Source organism: Rosa rugosa, chromosome 7 (assembly GCF_958449725.1).
Source record: "Rosa rugosa chromosome 7, drRosRugo1.1, whole genome shotgun sequence".
In the NCBI taxonomy this organism is placed as follows: Eukaryota; Viridiplantae; Streptophyta; class Magnoliopsida; order Rosales; family Rosaceae; genus Rosa; species Rosa rugosa.
The window spans coordinates 22459599-22478885 of record NC_084826.1 but is presented as its reverse complement, the minus strand read 5'-3'; the positions used below and the strand labels follow the sequence as shown (position 1 = coordinate 22478885).

The 19287-nt window shown below is 38.8% G+C and overlaps 2 protein-coding genes and 1 long non-coding RNA gene across 6 annotated transcripts; 1 reads left to right on the top strand and 2 right to left on the bottom strand.

Moving 5' to 3' along the window:
* Window positions 1-8476: 8476 nt before the first annotated feature.
* LOC133723056 (uncharacterized) lies at window positions 8477-10349 on the bottom strand. The gene is made up of 2 exons (XM_062149888.1): window positions 8634-10349; window positions 8477-8539 (listed from the first exon to the last, which is right to left on the bottom strand). The coding sequence occupies exons 1-2, from the start codon at window positions 10347-10349 to the stop codon at window positions 8477-8479; spliced, it is 1779 nt and encodes a 592-aa protein (XP_062005872.1).
* A 1104-nt stretch (window positions 10350-11453) lies between these two features.
* Window positions 11454-15157, bottom strand: LOC133720023 (uncharacterized). 4 transcript variants are annotated; one of them, XR_009851633.1, is made up of 7 exons: window positions 14851-15157; window positions 14080-14218; window positions 13238-13309; window positions 13075-13133; window positions 12665-12750; window positions 11765-11836; window positions 11454-11664 (listed from the first exon to the last, which is right to left on the bottom strand). It is a non-coding gene; the product is annotated as an uncharacterized LOC133720023 (long non-coding RNA). The 4 variants fall into 4 exon arrangements; XR_009851634.1 differs by having other exon boundaries at window positions 11454-11832; XR_009851635.1 differs by having other exon boundaries at window positions 11454-11836; window positions 13075-13128.
* Window positions 15158-16026: 869 nt separating this feature from the next.
* On the top strand, window positions 16027-19099 carry LOC133722042 (protein ACCELERATED CELL DEATH 6-like). The gene is made up of 3 exons (XM_062148850.1): window positions 16027-16972; window positions 17314-17876; window positions 17995-19099. The coding sequence occupies exons 1-3, from the start codon at window positions 16120-16122 to the stop codon at window positions 18721-18723; spliced, it is 2145 nt and encodes a 714-aa protein (XP_062004834.1). The 5' UTR covers window positions 16027-16119; the 3' UTR covers window positions 18724-19099.
* Window positions 19100-19287: the final 188 nt, after the last annotated feature.

Here is a 19287-nt window from a genome sequence, read left to right as displayed (position 1 = left end):
TTTTGTGATTATCAAATTGACATTAACCTTACTTTATTAACCTTAGAAGAGAATGCGTGTGTGTGCGCGTGTAAAGTGAGAAGTTTGTGTTGCGTAACTGAACATGTGTGACATACTTCTAGGGCAGTAAATAGGCTCTATACAGCTCAAGTTTGATTCGTATTCGACTCATTTTTAGCTTATTCGACTTGTGTTTGTAAGATAAATGAGCCGAGTTTTAGCTCAATTTGGTTGTCTTGGTTTCATGGTTGTGTCATTATTATGAATTTACGATGTCATCTCCAGGGACTAGTTGCTTTAATTTCGATGTTTTCTTGTTGTCAATGTAATGAGAAGATGCCCATGCACGTATACTAGTGGTTTTGGTATATGGTACGTGTTGGAGGGGGTTAGTCTCTTCTTAAGTAAGGATGTATCGGAACTCCATGGATAAATTGACGGAAGATGAAGAATTTTTAATTTTTATTTTCTAACTTAAATAGGGGTAAAGAATGGAAATTAAAAGATCATATTTTCTAAGAACTTCTCTCCATACACCTGGCAAGTTGAGGAGCGAGTGGTTGAGACACACTCAAAATGAATGTGAGCCTAGTACTGTCCCCATACACCTGGCAAGTTGAGGAGCGAGTGGTTGAGACACACTCAAAATGAATGTGAGCCTAGTACTGTCCCCATACACCTGGCAAGTTGAGGAGCGAGTGGTTGAGACACACTCCAAATGAATGTGAGCCTAGTACTGTCCCCATACACCTGGCAAGTTGAGGAGTGAGTGGTTGAGACACACTCAAAATGAATGTGAATGTGAGCCTAGTACTGTCCCCATACACCTGGCAAGTTGAGGAGCGAGTGGTTGAGACACACTCAAAATGAATGTGAGCCTAGTACTGTCCCCATACACCTGGCAAGTTGAGGAGTGAGTGGTTGAGACACACTCAAAATGAATGTGAGCCTAGTACTGTCCGCTAAGAAAATGATCCGGATTCGGATCCGTCTCAATAATTATATGTACTCCAACAACCTAGTGTCATTAATAAACAAAGACTAGAGGAAGCTAAGAAAATGATCCGGATCCGGATCCCGTCTCAATAAGTATATATACTCCAATAACCTAGTGTCGTTAATAAACAAAGACCAGAGGGAGCTAAGAAAATGATCCAGATCCGTCTCAATAATCATATTGAAAATACAAGGATAAAACGTTTTTCTGGATAATGGGGATTGCAGTGTATGGATCAATCCCTACTGGGCAGATATCAGAAATAATGAACCAAACTCCACACTTTTGGTTACGCAGTGAAAATCTCAAAATATGAGATTAAAAACACTGCGGGGCTCTTACTCTTGAGAACCCAAAATAAAGATCATCATATTGAAAAGGATATGTTCTTTTACAAACTTTGAATAGCACTGGCTCGGCTATAAGATTCACACAAAATCTAATACAAAGTTTGTCTTCGTTCTTGAACTCCTTCACTTGAACAATCTTCAAATCTCGCTCTTCTTTCTTCACCGTCTCTCTACTGATCTCAAGAGAGTTATATGCATATGAGAGCACAATCAATGACACTTATTCATGGACCAAGTGCATGACTCTTTTTGTGAAAACTTACGTACAAAACCACCAAGCAAGACACTCTCAAAAATTCTTGCTCTCTGGAATATCTCCCTTTGACCGTGTATATCCTTAATCCCCTGTCAAACTGACGGCCACAACATCCTATGTAAAGATGTTACCCTAATGCCCATTAATTAGGAAAGCAACTTCCCTTAAAGGAACTCCACAAATCTTAAGGAAAAAGGCAATTAGGAATAGGGACGGCCTAACAAATCCTAGGACATCAATACTATGAATTTAACAATTAGAAGACCATTAAAAACGTAAATTCATAAATTCAAAAACCTACTTTCCAAAGTCGGACTCCACAATAAACTGTCCCTATGCTTATGCAAATGCATTTACCTGTTTTCCTGAGATCAGTAAAGGGACTGCTTGTATGGGAATGCCAATACGACAGGTACAAAAGTTGTACCTACAATCTCCCCCTTTGGCATTCCTATACAAAACTATTCTATCACATGAAACTCCCCCTCAACAAGTACTTGAGAAAAATCACACCAAGAAGTCATCAAACCTGAAACACTTAACCACACACACCTTGTGAACCAATCATGATAGTAATAAACATAAACTGGCAATTTAAGAAATCCATTGAAACATAAGTTCAAAGTCAACTACTAGCTTAAAGCATGACAGAGAGCACACAACCACATTAGCCTAAACCATCTAAAGCAAAATAAGGCTAAACCATCTAAGTCAAAATAAGGTGTCAAAATCAGGTCAGAAGAAGACTTCTTCTCCCCCTTTTTGGATAGGTATGCCAAAGCTCACGATGAAGGTGCAATAGTGGCGCGAAGAGAGTGAAGCTCCCCCTCAAGGTGATCGACTCGCTGAAGAAGCAGGTCCAACTTGCGATTCACCACCGTGAAATGATCAAGCAAGGTGCGGGAAAGAGAGGTGGTGTCAACAGAAATACCCTTGGTCTTGCTTTGGCTGGTGCTGCGAAGAAGAGAACTCCGAGAGAAAACCTTCAAGGGAGGAGCCATTTCATCGGAGTCTGCAAAAACAACACCCTTGGCGTGGCAAACAGCAGTGATCACAGAGGGAAAAACTAAGGCGGCCTTTTTGTGACGACGACCCTCAACAGCAGCTTTCCGGATAGCTGTATACATGTAGTGCTCAGGAGGTAGATAGGGACCCTTGGCATTGAGAACATAGATGAGACGAGCTTCCTCCAGGGTAATCTTGCTGCTTTGAGAAGAAGGATAGAGCAGAGCACGAACCAAATGCCCCAACAAGCGACAGAACTCACTAAGGGCACCAGCTGAAAGCTCCACGGGAGTGGCATCGGGACGATCCTCATACAGTGCAGCCACAACAGTATCAATGGACAAAGCGGCAAGCTCCTGATCAATCGGAGGCATCTCGGAAACAGGGGCACGGAGACCCAAGGTGTCACGGATGGTAGTAGGGGTGAAAGGGACTGAGACACCGTGAATATCCACATTGCATCCAATCAGAGTAGCAGCATTAAGTAAATCAACCTGCATTGGCATATTTGGAGAACAACAGGCATAGAACTCTCTAACCACAGTAAGGTTAGGAGTAGGCAACAGATCCAACACATGTTCCCAATGAAAAGTACGCACAGTTTCGGCAAATAAACTACCCAAGTCATCGATATTGAACCTCTTTTCATAAACCACCGGTCGAAAACATGTATAGGTTTCATAATCAACTCGTTGAGTGCGAGTCACAAAGCGAGAATCCTTACGTGGTTTAGGAGGCTTGGTCTACTGGGAGGTGGAAGGAGCAGAGCGGCCGGAAAGACGAGGACGCTTGGAAGGCGGAGCAGGCGAGGAAGGGCTGACCGAGCGACCATGCAACGGAGGCGCAGGCGACGGAGAGACCGGGACCGGCTCAGAGGCAGCGGAATCGGAAAGATTTGCGGCGGCAGAGGAACGCTCGGACCCAGAAGGGGACGACGGTGCCTGGGCAGTCGACCGAGAAGGGGAATCGGCCAATTCCTGTGGGTGGTCAGCGGAGGTAGGTGGCCCAGAGTCCTTCGGGCGGTGGAGGCGATTGGAACGCCGAGAGGGGCCGGGGGCCGGAGCCTTGGGGCGGAGAACTGTGTGCTTGACGCGAGCCATGTGGAGAGGAAGGAGAGAGATGGCGGCCTCGAGAGCGAAGGGAGAAAGTGTTGTGGAGAAAAAGAACCTGGCTAGCACACTTGAAACAAACCGTGAAAAAGAAAAAGAAAAAATAACATTTTTTTTTTGTTTTTGTTTTTGTTTTTGTTTTTTTTTTTTTTTTTTTGTTATTTTTGTTTTTTTTTTAAGTGAATGGTGAGGTAGGACAAAGAGACCCAGAGACCAGAAACACACAAGTATAATGAGTAAGGACAAGAATGCAAGGAGAAGCAAAGAGAAGGCGGCAAAGTGACCAAGTCCTGAAACCCCTTCTTAAGTGAATATGATATGAGGAATGCAAACATGCGATGCAACCACACAATGATGTTGGACTGTATCCACGGGCAATAACAGACTGAATTTGCATAGCTTTTCAAACAAGAGCAACACCTCTCAATCAGAAATAAGAGTGCAACAAGATGAGTTGACACGAGTGAAGGTATTCCCACCGTCACAAGGTAAAATAGAGGGTGATCGAGTATTCTAGACATCTTGGGGTGTAGAGTGAACATAGCTCAAGATGGGGTGTGAAGTAGTTGGGGAAACCTGGAAAACAAAGCTCACATACGAAACACCTTTAAGCACATAAACTCTAGTCCCCCTTATAACACCGTGTGGGCAAGATTTTGAATTTTTCTTTTTGCCTTTCACACAACATAACTATATATTTTTTTTGTTTAATGAGACTAAGACTCATGTAACGAGTATTATGCCAGCAGCTCCCAAGTCAGATGACTTTAGGGTACTAGATGTAACAAGGACACCCCACAGAGCACATCTACTCGAGTCAATAGTCGCACAATCCACCGGGGGACCAAACCATTCCCGTTTCTTCCCAAACCTCATATCGTTCGTCACGACCGAGGCCTGTTTACTTTGGGAATAGCCTGGCCATGCTCCAAACCTTTTTTTTTTTTTTTTTTTTTTTGTAATTATCAAGGAGCCATCAACATGAGAATTTTCGTACATGAGCAATGTGAACAAGCCAACCATCAAGTAAGACGTACCACCACTTAGAGTATGTGTGCATGAGAGAGTTCAAGAGTGTAGAGAATATGTTGTTCAGACTCACAAGTACAGAGTGATGTAAGGACAAGTTCAACACGTGCTACGCACCCTATTGCACATAGAGTTAAGAAAGAAACATGGCCCTTGTCAATCTAAGTTCAAATCAGCTGTCAGACACGTGGGGATACAAGCCATGATATCAATCCTGAAGGTCCAGGGACAGAACTTTAACAAAGCAGAAACTAAAAGAGAATGCACCTATGCTACCATGAAGACATACAAAATGAATGCATGCTGAAATATGGAAATTAAGTAAGGGTTTCAGAACTTAGAACACCAATGGCACTTCTAAGAGATTCAAACCGTGCATTATCCAATGGTTTTGTGAATAAGTCTGCTAATTGATACTCAGTGGGAACAAATGCAAGTTCAAGTATTTCTTTCTCAACTAAGTCTCGGATAAAGTGATATCTCATGTCTATATGCTTAGTGCGAGAGTGCTGCACTGGATTCTTGGAAATATTAATAGCACTTGAGTTATCACAAAAAATGGTCAACTTACCTTGGGAAATTCCGTAGTCACGAAGCATTTGCTTCATCCATAACATCTGAGTACAACAGCTACCTGCAGCCACATACTCTGCTTCAGCAGTGGAAAGTGATATGCAATTTTGCTTCTTGCTATGCCAGGCCACCATGTTGTTGCCCACAAAGAAACATCCACCAGAGGTACTTTTTCGATCTTTCAAATTTCCTCCCCAATCTGCATCTGAATAACCTGCAATTTCAACGTTAGTATCAAAGGTAAAGTAGATGCCACAATTCACTGTACCTGAGACATAACGTATAATCCTTTTCACTGCCTCCAAATGAGATTCCTTCGGATTTGCCTGAAAACGAGCACAAACTCCAACACAATAGGATATGTCAGGCCTACTAGCAGTGAGATAAAGAAGACTACCAATCATACTCCTATAGAGAGTTTGATCAACAGACTTACCTGTGAGATCCTCACTAAGTTTGGTACTTGTACTCATTGGATTGGTGACAATTTTTGCAGATTCAAGTCCAAACTTTTTCACAAGATTCTCAGCATATTTAGTTTGTGACAGAAACATACCTGCTTTCAGTTGACGAACTTGTAGACCCAGAAAGTAATTTAGCTCCCCACACATGCTCATCTCAAATTCACTTTCCATGATGTTAGTAAATTCTTTAACATAAGTATCAGAGGTAGAGCCAAATATGATATCATCAACATAAACCTGAGCAATCATGACATGGTTTTTATCCCTTTTCACAAACAAGGTTTTATCTACTGAACCTCTATGGTATCCTTTACTCACTAGGTAGGTAGATAACCGCTCATACCAAGCTCTTGGAGCCTGTTTCAAACCATACAAAGCCTTTTTAAGTTTATACACATGATCAGGTTTACAGGGGTCTATGAATCCCTGAGGTTGTTCAACATAAACTTCCTCTTGCAAAACACCATTTAAAAAGGCACTTTTTACGTCCATTTGGTACAACTTAAATTTAAGATGACAAGCAATAGCAAGAAGAAGTCTAACAGATTCTAGCCTTGCAACTGGGGCAAAGGTTTCATCAAAATCAAGTCCTTCAACCTGTGTGTACCCTTGAGCAACAAGTCTAGCTTTATTTCTAGTAACATTACCATGCTCATCACTTTTATTTCAAAAGATCCATTTTGTACCAATAACATTTAATTCACTAGGCCTAGGAACAAGATACCACACATCATTTCTTGTAAACTGATTCAATTCATCATGCATGGCGTTTATCCAATCATCATCATTCAAGGCCTCTTTAACATTCTTGGGTTCAATGAGTGAGACAAAACCACAATTGGAAATTATGTTTATGTTCACTTCATTTTCAGTCAGAAAACACACAAGAGCAGAATCAATACTAACCTGTGATGCAGCTTGTCTGCGCGTTTGAATTCTCTCGTGTAAGTCCCCAATAACATCCTGAGTGGAGTGATCTTTCTGAACTTGTTTGAACCCTGTTCTCTGAACAGGTGGAGGATCAAAAATAGGATCATTTGAGGGATAATCCGTTTCTTCGTTTAGTTCCACATTTACTCGGCTTCCTGAGGGTTGATCCTCATCTAGATTAACCTGAACAGTACTCACAGCACAATCATCAATAGATACATTATATGATTCCATTACAGACATGATTCGCTTGTTGTACACCCTGTAAGCTCTACTATCTAAAGAATAACCAAGAAATATGCCTTTATCGCTCCTAGCATCAAATTTTCCAAGATATTCTCTATCTCTATAAATATAGCAAGGAGAGCCAAAAACACGAAGATGACTTACATTGGGTTTCTTACCTTTCCATAGCTCATATGGAGTTTTGTTAGTACCTGGTCTCAAGAATGCACGGTTTGCAGTATAGCAAGCAGTGCTAATCGCTTCGGCCCAAAGGTTTGGAGTAAGTCCAGCTGAATGCAGCATCACTCTTCCCATATCTAGCAATACCCTGTTCTTTCTTTCAACTACACCATTCTGTTGTGGGGTAATTGGAGCTGAAAACTCATGTGCAATTCCGTGCTCAAGGAAAAAATTAGTAAACAAAGCATTCTTAAATTCAGTTCCATTGTCAGTCCTAACTCTAACAATGCACAAGTTTGTAGAATGTTTTTCATTTGTTATTCTTTTGCACAATCCCTTAAAGCTTTCAAATGTATCACTCTTCTCTCTAAGGAAGTTTACCCAAGTAAAACGTGAGAAGTCATCAACTACAACCAAAATATATTTCTTACCACCCATGCTTTCGGTTTGTGAAGGTCCAACAAGATCCATATGCATAAGTTCCAATGGATGAGTTGTAGTGGATGAATTGATTGCTCCATGTGATGCACGAGTTTGCTTACCTGCCTTGCAACCATCACACATCTTGTCTGGCTTACCACTCAGAGAAGGCATACCTCTTACACTTTCCTTGTGTGAAAGTTTCAGCAAGTCTTGAAAATTTACATGCCCCAGACGCCTATGCCAGAGTTCAAGAACATCATCTGATGTCTTGGCTTTCAAACATGTCTGTACTTCAACAGATTTATTAGCACGTACATGATAACAATTATCTTTAGAGCGCAAACCACCCATAATATTTTTTCCATTATTATCAGTAACAATACATCTTGTTTTATTGAAATTTACATCCTCATAATCATCAGCTAATTGACTAACACTTATGAGATTTGCATGAAGTCCTTCAACAAACAAGACATTTTGGAGATTAGGAATACCTGGAGTATTTACGGTTCCCTTACCCATTACCATTGCCTTTTTTCCATCTCCAAAAGTGACTGATCCACTTGTAAACTCACTGGAAAAGGATACAAACCAACTCTTTTCACCGGTCATGTGTCTTGAGCAGCCGCTATCAACGTACCAAACATCACTTTTCTTATCTGCAAGTGCAGTTAAAGCCACAAGACAAGTGGCTTCCACATGTTCAAACTCATTGTTGGACCTGTAAGATGAAAGCAAACACGTTGCATCAATACATTCAGAAGATACATCAAGATTATCAATCTTGGTTGAGAAGCATTTGGGTCCTTTCTTAACCCAAGTCTGTTTTGTTTTCGTTTCCAGATCCACGGGGATTGAAGCCAGCTTTGCAATCCTGGCTATCAGGTTCAGACCTTCTTTCAACTCAGCTTGCAGCGAGGCAGGTGAGTTAAATCTCAATGTTCTTCTCTGATTTTGAGTGAACCTACGAAGCATGTTGCACCTAGGACGTATATGTCCTAATTTTCCACAATAATGACAAGTAGGAATGAAATTTTTGGGGTTGGGAACATACCTAGGCTGACGCACATTGGTGTGCTTGTCAGAACTTACCGAAAGATTTTTCTGATGTGAATGAATGACTCTATGAGGTTCTGTTCGTTCAACCAACTTGGAGCCAGATGGTTTGTCACTAGAGCTTTGTGAATTGCTTGATGAGCTCTCACCTTCCACACTTTTTACAAAAATCAAAGGTTTGCACGACTCACCATTATATCCTAATCCTTCCTTATTACCATAGGCTTTGCCAATTCCCATCATCTTAGAGACTTTTTCAGACCCTATAGAGAATTTGTTAAAGCTCTCCTTGACCCTCAATAATTCTTCCTGCAATTTTTCATTCTCAAGGGTTAGAGAAACATTTAAGGAGGATTGAGCCTTTATTTCCACCTGCAAAACCGTTATTTTGTTAATAAGCTCCTCATGCTCCTTGTTCCAGTCTTGAGACTTGGACTTTCCCTGCAAAACTTTAATCTTATCAACAAGGTCAGTTCGTTCATCTTCCAAATCTTTCAAGGATAATTCAAAGTTTTGCTCAAGTTTTTCTTTCTCATTCCTTAAGAATTCAATTTCCTCTTTGAGTTTATTATTTTTCTTAAGAACAATTCTTGAGGCATTGTACAATTGTTTGCATTTTTCATTTGTTTCTTCATCAAAAGTGTCATCTTCTAAATCAGAAACATCAGACAATTCAGAATTAAAAGAGGAAGTAAGAGCAAGATTTACCTCTTCACCATCGGATTGAGTGCTATCATCACTGTCACTCCAAGTAGATTTTAATGCCTTGTTACCACGCAAATTGTACCTCTTATTACCACAATCGGCAGCAAGATGTCCAATTCCACCACACTCAAAACATTTTGGTTTTTCAGGAAAGTTTTTCTTTTGAGGGAATTTAGTAAACTTTGGATTTTTGTCAAAACGATTTTCAGACATTTGATCCCTCCTTGAACTCGAAAAATTTTTTGAAGTATTCCCTGAAGAATTTTTATTTTTCAAAAAATTCTTAAATTCTTTAGTTAGCAAGGCTAAATCAACAGAATCATCAATAGCTTCTTTCTTTTTGATAGAAGAGAATGCAACACTTTTTACCTTCTTTTCAGGCTTGAGTCGCATCTCAAAAGTTTTGAGATTTCCTACCAGTTCATCCAAAGTGTAAGTGTCAAGGTCTTGAGCTTCCTCAATGGCAATCTGCTTGGCTTGGAATTTTGAGGGAAGAGCCCTGAGAAACTTCTTGACAATTCGGTGCTCCTCAAATGGATCATCAAGGCTGCGGCATTGGCTAGTAACATTGAGAAGTCGAGCATGAAAGTCATCAACCGATTCATCTTCCTCCATGGTCATGTTTTCAAATTCCAATACAAGTCTTTGAAGCTTCTGACCTCTAACCTTCTTGTTTCCTTCATACGTGACTTGAAGCAAATCCCAAGCTTCTTTGGCTGTGTCACAATGGCTAATTCTCATTCGCTCCTTTTTGGACAAGGCTGTGAATAGTGAATTTCTAGCCTTAAAATCACAATTTCTGTTACGAACTTCCTCTTCTGTCCATTCCTTTCTAGGTTTAAGAATTCTTGCAGATGACCCTTCCACTTTCTTTGACTCCTCGGACTTGGTTGGGTGTTCCCATCCATGTTCAACAACATTCCACATGTTTTCATCTTGAGAGTAGAGAAACGCTCTCATCATAATCTTCCATTGTGAATAGTCTTCACCGTCGAACAAAGGCGGGCAATTTATAGAACTAGAGGCTCTGTCACGTTCACGTTCCATCCTTGACCACGGATCAACTAAAAAAACTTTAGAACCCGCTCTGATGCCAAGTGAAAATACAAGGATAAAACGTTTTTCTGGATAATGGGGATTGCAGTGTATGGATCAATCCCTACTGGGCAGATATCAGAAATAATGAACCAAACTCCACACTTTTGGTTACGCAGTGAAAATCTCAAAATATGAGATTAAAAACACTGCGGGGCTCTTACTCTTGAGAACCCAAAATAAAGATCATCATATTGAAAAGGATATGTTCTTTTACAAACTTTGAATAGCACTGGCTCGGCTATAAGATTCACACAAAATCTAATACAAAGTTTGTCTTCGTTCTTGAACTCCTTCACTTGAACAATCTTCAAATCTCGCTCTTCTTTCTTCACCGTCTCTCTACTGATCTCAAGAGAGTTATATGCATATGAGAGCACAATCAATGACACTTATTCATGGACCAAGTGCATGACTCTTTTTGTGAAAACTTACGTACAAAAACCACCAAGCAAGACACTCTCAAAAATTCTTGCTCTCTGGAATATCTCCCTTTGACCGTGTATATCCTTAATCCCCTGTCAAACTGACGGCCACAACATCCTATGTAAAGATGTTACCCTAATGCCCATTACTTAGGAAAGCAACTTCCCTTAAAGGAACTCCACAAATCTTAAGGAAAAAGGCAATTAGGAATAGGGACGGCCTAACAAATCCTAGGACATCAATACTATGAATTTAACAATTAGAAGACCATTAAAAACGTAAATTCATAAATTCAAAAACCTACTTTCCAAAGTCGGACTCCACAATAAACTGTCCCTATGCTTATGCAAATGCATTTACCTGTTTTCCTGAGATCAGTAAAGGGACTGCTTGTATGGGAATGCCAATACGACAGGTACAAAAGTTGTACCTACACATATCCAACAGTAGGAGTCCAGTTGGCATCTTGAAAGCTTGAATGAAACACAGAGGCGTCCTCGAAGTCAATTATTCACGTGGTTGATAATCGCTTCTGAATGTCTTTCTTTACTATAACGAGCAATGGTACCCGCGCTTTGCTGCGGGATTGCAGGATTTGTTGTTGGTAATAATTTACAATAATGAAAGATATAATTGAAAATGACTTTATTATTGATCAAACTAATAAAATACTATATATTACATCAATTGCAATAGTTTTTTTGTGAAGAGACACAAACTGTTCACTGCTCTAGAAAGTACTTCCATATCATCTGATTCCTCCAAGCCTTTGATTTCCATTACCACAAATTGTTCTGTGATAGAATTTGTATCCCTCTGGACAATCAGCTTTCTGTTTTAGCTGTGCAACAAATATTTGATGCTTCATGGTTCAATCAGGTGGCCTTTTCAAATTGAAGTCAGAATTTCTAATAAAAATCAGCTGTGAACATTTTTCTGACCTCATGCTTGGAGACAAAGAGGGAAGAAATTCGACCATCAACTCCAGAAACCGTCTAATTATTACCACCTAACTATTAAGACATTATTAAGTCACTTCACAAATCCTTCTTGACATAGCAAATCCACACAATCCATCAAACTATATATTGCCATAAAATTAAACAAAGCACCCAACATGCAGTTCAAATTTTCTTACCACATGCAAAAAGTCAGCTCCTAACCAAGATTATTTTCCCCCTCTTAACTTTATCTAACCAAGATTAATTTCCCCTTTTAAGTTTATGCAATTCAGAGAACTTAACCAATATCAACAATCAGGTTAGTTCGAGTTATAAATCAAGGCGAAACATAAATTGAATTACTTACTGAGATTGAAATGGGCTGTATCAATGTAAGTATCCTATACAAAATCTTGGTACCATAACCTAGATGTATCATTAACAGAATATAGTGCATTGTCAGATAGGACAAAAACAAAAACAAAAAACAAAAAAACTTCCTATCTCATGAGAAACAAACTAAGCTCTCTCTCTTACTTTCAATGTACCCGCGGTTTGCTGCGGCTATTTTTATTGTCGATATGAATTTCTCAGACTTGTAAATATTGAATGATTACCAGATTCATGTGCTGCAGGTTTTTTTCTATTTTAATTGCTCTATATAAATCATCTGTCATAGTCTCATAGATAGGGTCCTTACCACAAAAGCAATTAGATTAAGATTACATTTTAGTATCAGTTAATATTCACTGACATAATGATTTTCAAATAGGAAAAATATCATACAAACTAATGTCAAAATTTAAAACTAAACATAAGTTAATAACTTTCTGCAAAAAATTAAATTTTTTTATATCAATATGAATGAAAAAGCACAAATTCGGAAAACAGAAATGTCACCTCAACTTCAGCTGCAGGCTCCTCTAGCTACTGGCTGGTGGCAATGGGCAGTATCTCCTCAACCTTCTTCTTCACAGCAGTGTCCACTACAAAAAATCCACACAGAAAACTCAAGAGGTGGAGGGAGATTTTCCATAGCGTCTCTTAATCCATTTGAAGGAGCCACACTTATGTAGGCCAGGAGTACAATCAAGAACTGAGATAATTATCTTCTAGATTCCTTTTCTCACCTCAATTAAAGCAAATTTAGGCTAACCTTGAGTTTTAAAATAAAGAACTAACTTAAAAGATTGTAGTGCGAAAAAGCTGACATCATTTGAGTTAACATGGTTATAGTAATTACATAACAAACAGATAGTAACTATAACAAATAGGCTGACTTCATTAAAATCATGAATCACTGTGCTAACCTTGTGGCAAAATCCTTAAAACTCTCAAACCCTTGCCTGTAGGAGTTTAAAAACCTGGACTTTTGTTTTGATGAATTGGAAAATTTCAGTAATCAATCACTATCAAGATAGCAGTACTTAATTCATTCCAATCAATCTAAAAAACCAAAATATCAGTATCTACCTTTTCCAAAACGCACACAATCTGATTTGCCGTATTTTCTTTTGTATCTGAGTGGTTGATCTCTTATAAAGACTGCAAATCGTAGAAAAAACAGTTTGAGATCAATCGTTTTCAGGAACATATTAATATAGCCAAAATCAAACAAAAGCAGCTCCGGTAGATCAGTAAAAAGTAGATAAACATGATATAGATAATAATTTTTCATAGACGAAAAATTGAATTTCCTTGCAAACTTCTTCAATTCCTAGACTTCTGCAATTTCTGCTTCTGCCAGCCTCCTAGATTGGATCTTTTCAAACAATAATGGAATGTTATTAATATGGTAGCATTGTGATCAATTTTAACAAAACTCATGTATAGAAACTTTGAAATTGGAAAATCAGGTTCCTTAGCCTTATAAATGCAAAGCTGGAATACAAATCAATAATGAAAGTCATATGGCATACCTTAGAAGTCATAAGACTTTTTTTTCTTTTTCTTTGGACAGGCTAAAATATAACAATTAAAATATGTTTTCGAATAAAAGTATAAAACAGGAAGAGTTTGGAAGACATCCAAGTAATTCCTAGAAACTCCTAATTATATATCTTGCAATTGAGCAAAAGAAAATCATGCTAGAGTTTATGAATACCACGAATTAACTGCACCTGTAATAATTAATAATCAACTGATAGTAACCTTTTTTTTATAAGTAGATTTTGATTGATGAATTTTCATTGTTCCTTGTAAGTTTGTACCGAATAACATTCCATGATCAATCAAATATACTGTTCAAATTTATTGAGTAACCAACAAATTTCAGATTGGAATTAAAAAAAGAAACTAAAAGTATTGATGATTACTTGTGATCCATCCCAAAACAATAAACACTTTCAAATCCTCCTTTCCCCAAATTTGTTGTCATAATTGAAGTTGTTTGTTGCATGCAGTTACTTCAAGGAAAATATCCTCCATGTTGGCTGCTTCTTGCCTCTTTGTTTCCTGTACATCAGATTACATTCAATCATTGCATGAGGTGCATAATATTAAAATGGAAGCTTTTGAAGAATAAACAGATTTCTAAAGCAAAAAAATACTATTGCTAATAGCAGACAAACAGCAGCACTAAAGGGAATCAAATTAAGACCATAAGTCGAAACACCGAATGGGTAAAGTTCAGTACACTTTTCTTCCTTGCTGGAGAGTTTGGGCAAAATGATATGAATTGCCTGTTCAACTAAATTCCATAGATAATTTAACCTCAAATTCTCAACCTTTAAACTAAATTCAGAACAAAACAGTAATACATCATGAGACGAAACCCATCAAAATCAATTCCAACTAAATCCCACACTACACCACAACAAAAACCAACAAAAGAAGACACGAAATCGACCTCGTCATTCCGATGGCTGAATATGAAACTGATTAATATTCAGCACCTAAATAAATAAAACAAACAAAATCAAAAACAATGATTTACGCTTATACATTAAGCTCATACAATCAAACCTCATTCAGATGATCTTAATGCAATTACAACGAACCCAGAGAAAAAAAAAACCAATACACACATAGATTTTCACACAACCCAGAAAAAATTTCAAATCAAATTCTCACAAAGCCACAAATACCTTCCAGTTGTCTTGTTTTAAGCAAGAGCTTCCGGTCTGTCTCTTCTCCTTCACTTCCTTCTTCCCCGTTCTCTTCTCCTTTTCTTTCGGCTCTCCTCTTTCTCTGTATTGGGCGAACACCAGAATCTCAAAGCCCTTGATCTCTTTGTTGAGCGGTCTGTTTCCAGAAGTGGGTCTTCCTACTCTCGCCGGCGTGACCTCATTTTTGTCGTCAATCCTACCGGTCTCTCTTTCTGTATCTCTCTGTTTATTTTTTTTTTTGGGTTGTTGTTCTTTTGAGGATTGGTGAGCAGAGAAGAAGATAAAATCGATACACAACACAACATAACATAACAAACAAACTAAATCGGACCCCACTCCTGAAAACCCGGTTTAGCTTTTGACAAAGATTGCGGAACAAAATGTAACCAAAAAAAAAAAAATTGCGGAACAAACAAAAAAATCAGACCCCACTCCATAAAACCCGGCTTAGCTTTTGACAAAAGACCAGTGTAACAGTAACACTCACCCTTTATAGGGACCCTAAACCCTAAATCCCTACACACTGAAAAGTTGTTGCATTCTTTTAATTAAAGAAAAGTTGCTATCTCTTCCTCACGCCGGCTGCACTTTCAGCAAAAAGAAAAAAAGGAAAAGCTGCACCCACTCGGCCAATTTTCCTTTCCTTTCTTTTATCCCACTCTACCCATTTGGTCTTACTTTTCTTTTCTTATTGTTTCAACCCATGTGCACGGCCAGCACCCCTCTCATGCACTTTTGGTCTTCATTTTTTATTCTTTTATCTCAATCCAAGCACTTCTGGTCTCCTTGACCAGGATACTATATATAGTTATATACTTGGGTCCAACGCTGAGAAAAGCAAGGACAAAACCGACTTTTCTACCTTCTTGATATTCTTCTCGAACAGTGAGGGCAAACAGGGGTTTTCCGCTTCTTAGCAATAGTGTAACAGTAACACTCACCCTTTATATATAGAATAATTTTCACGCGGGCCATTAATTAATCGGAAGGGAACTTCGCTAATCAGCCCTGTCAGGGTAGGCTGACCACAGCCACTCACAAATCGACATCTGTCCATTAAAATAAAAAATTATGATGTTCAAATTTCAAACGGGTAAGATGATTTTCATTCAACGTCTAACACACAAATCCAAGCCTCTTCTCATCCAAACTGGGTTACCTTCTGCCATCAGTTTCAGGTCAAAATCCAAGCCTCTTCTCAAATCTCATCCAAACTGGGTTACCTTATAGTTTATTGGGAAGACATTCATGGCGGAATTACTGGCAACTATGCTGGCGGAATTGGTAGAATCTGTGGTAGGATCAGTGCTTTCGCTGATCAAAAACTCATATGATACTTTGGTATTCCGTGTTGATCCTGAACATGTATTTGTATGGTTGCTGGATACACTTGTTTTGCTGGTGATTGAACCAGCATCACAGACACTATTCTGGCGAAACTTGCACGAGGATGAGCAAATAACTGATCCTTTCCAAAAGTTGTACAGGGCTGCAAGTTTGGGCGATAAAGATGAATTTTTGGCAACCCTGCGGTCCCTGCCTGCAGCAAATGGTGAAAATTCTTTCATCCAGCCCATCTCTCAACTGAGTCCCCTCAAGAACACATTTCTTCACATAGCAGTGAGCTATGGCCATGAACATCTGGCGATTGAGATCGTCAACCTTCACCGTCCGCTTTTGTTTGAGAAAAATTTCCAAGGTGACACTGCACTTCATATTGCGGCCAAAGGTGGGAGACGGGGTATGGTAGGATCTCTTCTCGGTTTAATAGCGGAAACAACTCAAAGTTCAGTTACAAGTGATGGCGAAACAATAGATATTGAAAATCATATGGCGTTGTTGGAGATGAAAAATGATGAGGGAAACACCGCCTTACATGAGGCATTGATTAATGGTCACAAACGTGTGGCATACGATTTGGTCAAGACCGATCCTGCCCTTTCATTTACCGCTAATAACGAGCAAAAATCACCTCTGTATCTTGCAACTGAGGCCAGGTTTCTTTCAATTGTTAAGCTGATCAACAGAACTGCAGATCAGAATAACACAAGTAGCATAGGCAAATCACCATTGCATGTTGCAATTCTTCACCGCAATAAAGGTATTTCAAGAACTCATAGAATATTTCATTTCAAGCTTTTAATGTCTTTCTCTCTGATGTTCTGAAAATGATTTATATGATATATTTGTCTTCAAATTATATGTATTCCTCGTAAGTATTGCATTTTTAGGCTACTCCAAGATGTTTTTCATAAACAAGTTGTATATCCATATTGGAAACTAAGTTCTATTTGTTATTACATTTCCAGATCAAAAAAAATTTGTTATTACATTTATGTTCTAGCTAGCTGGGTTGATATATAGGAACATAAAATCATTAATTATTACCTCTAGACATTGTATTCTTAATTTCTTATTCATACTTGATTTCACCGATACTAGAAATGATGGAGGAAATATCAACAATGGGATTTACCATCAACCTAAGAGATGAGGAAGGGAGAACTCCACTTCATTATGCAGCGTCAATAGGTTATTTACGAGGAGTTTGCTTTTTCTTACGCAAATGTTCTTCAGAGTCTCATTATTGTAATCAACCTGATAATAGTGGCACACTTCCTATTTGTTCTGCATCAAGAAAAGGCCATGTTGACATTGTTAGAGCTCTCCTTCAACATTTTCCTGCTTTAAAGGAGGAACCCATGAGTTCAGAAGGACAAAATTTGCTTCATGTTGCAGCAAAATTTGGAAAACATAAGCTTGTTAGATATTTTCTTCAAAACAGGGATTTTCTTCAAAACAGGGATGAATTTCAGATGTTGATTAATCACAAAGATAACCATGGAAATACTCCTTTACATTTGGCGACAATTCACAAACATGCCAAAGTGGTGAAATATTTGGCATGGGATAGAAGGACCAACTTAAACCTTTCCAACAGGAAAGACATGACAGCTCTTGATATTGCAGAGAGCACAAAGGAAGTAATTGGTTCATTTCGTGGGGTAAGTTTTTTGTGCAGATTCATTTATGACTTATGATGCATAATTGAGTTCCCTGATTAATTTGATGCCAGCAGCACTTATCTTGCATCTTATACATTTTTTTTTTCTCCTACCATAGAGGCTAACTTGGGTAGCACTAAAATCTGCCGGTGCAAAGAGAGCTAAACATTTGCATGTTCTCCTACGAACCACACAGAGTCCTGCAGCAGATGTTGTAAGAAACACAGATGGACAAGTTGCATCCGAAAATGAAGATGTTGCTGCTAAAATCATTAAAGCTTGTAGACCGGATAGAGAAAATTTACAGTCAGTTGACAAGAAAAGTTATACAGACAGAGTCAACACTCTACTGGTGATGACCACTCTTGTTGCTACGGTGACATTTGCAGCTGGTTTCACAATGCCAGGTGGTTATAACAACTCCGGCTCTCATGAAGGCAGAGCAACTTTGCTAACGAGATCTATGTTCCAAGTCTTTGTGATCTCCAACACCATAGCTATGTATAGCTCCCTCTTTGTGGCAGTTACTCTCATTTGGGCACAATCTGGTGATCTGATTATGGTATTCACAGCTCTTCGTTTGGTAATGCCAGTGTTGGGGATTGCACTAGCCATGCTGTCTTTAGCATTTACGGCTGGCGTTTACGTGGTGCTAAGCAATCTTCCTTGGCTTGCGTCTTTGGTGTTGGCCATCGGAGGACTTTTTCTCTATACAGTCTTGGTACTTTTCGGTCCGTTCTTCTTTCCAAGGACAGACCCCACTTTCCCTCACATCGATTACTATCCCTTTTATCTGATAGCATTACTAGTTTCTGGAAGTCAATGGAATGACCTAGATGAAGACTAACTTCATCTTTTGGACGACGAAATTCAGGCTTGTTATGTTATTTATAATTCAACAGTTTCAGACAAAACCCTCTTAGGAGGTAAGTTCTGGGATTTGGCTGGTGGTGTTTTTGTGTCTCTTTGGCGGGTTTCTGTTACGGACTTCTTACACTAGGATGGTTTGGATATGTTTGGTGAAATACCTCTATGCAGATTTGGTGACGATCCTGGGCCACCGGCGGGATTGGCTTGTGGCGGCGATGACACAGCCTACCCCTCTTCCCTCACCTGGAGGGTTAGCTACTAATTGGGCTTTTATTGCTTTTTGGGCTTGTTTTGTCTTGTGTTTACTTGTTGACTAATTTTGGGTCTTTGTTTGTATTGTGTTGGTACTTCAATAAATAAATTCTTGGGTTTTTGTCCATTTACTTTATTTTTAAAGGGGAAAACCATTAAGTTTTTTTTAATTCCCTTTTACCCAAAACACTCTAAGGAGGTCTTTCTTAATACCCCATTAAGATTTTTTTTTTTTTAATTTTTTTTAATACCATTTTACCCTCACCCTTTTGAAACTTAGAGAAAAAGA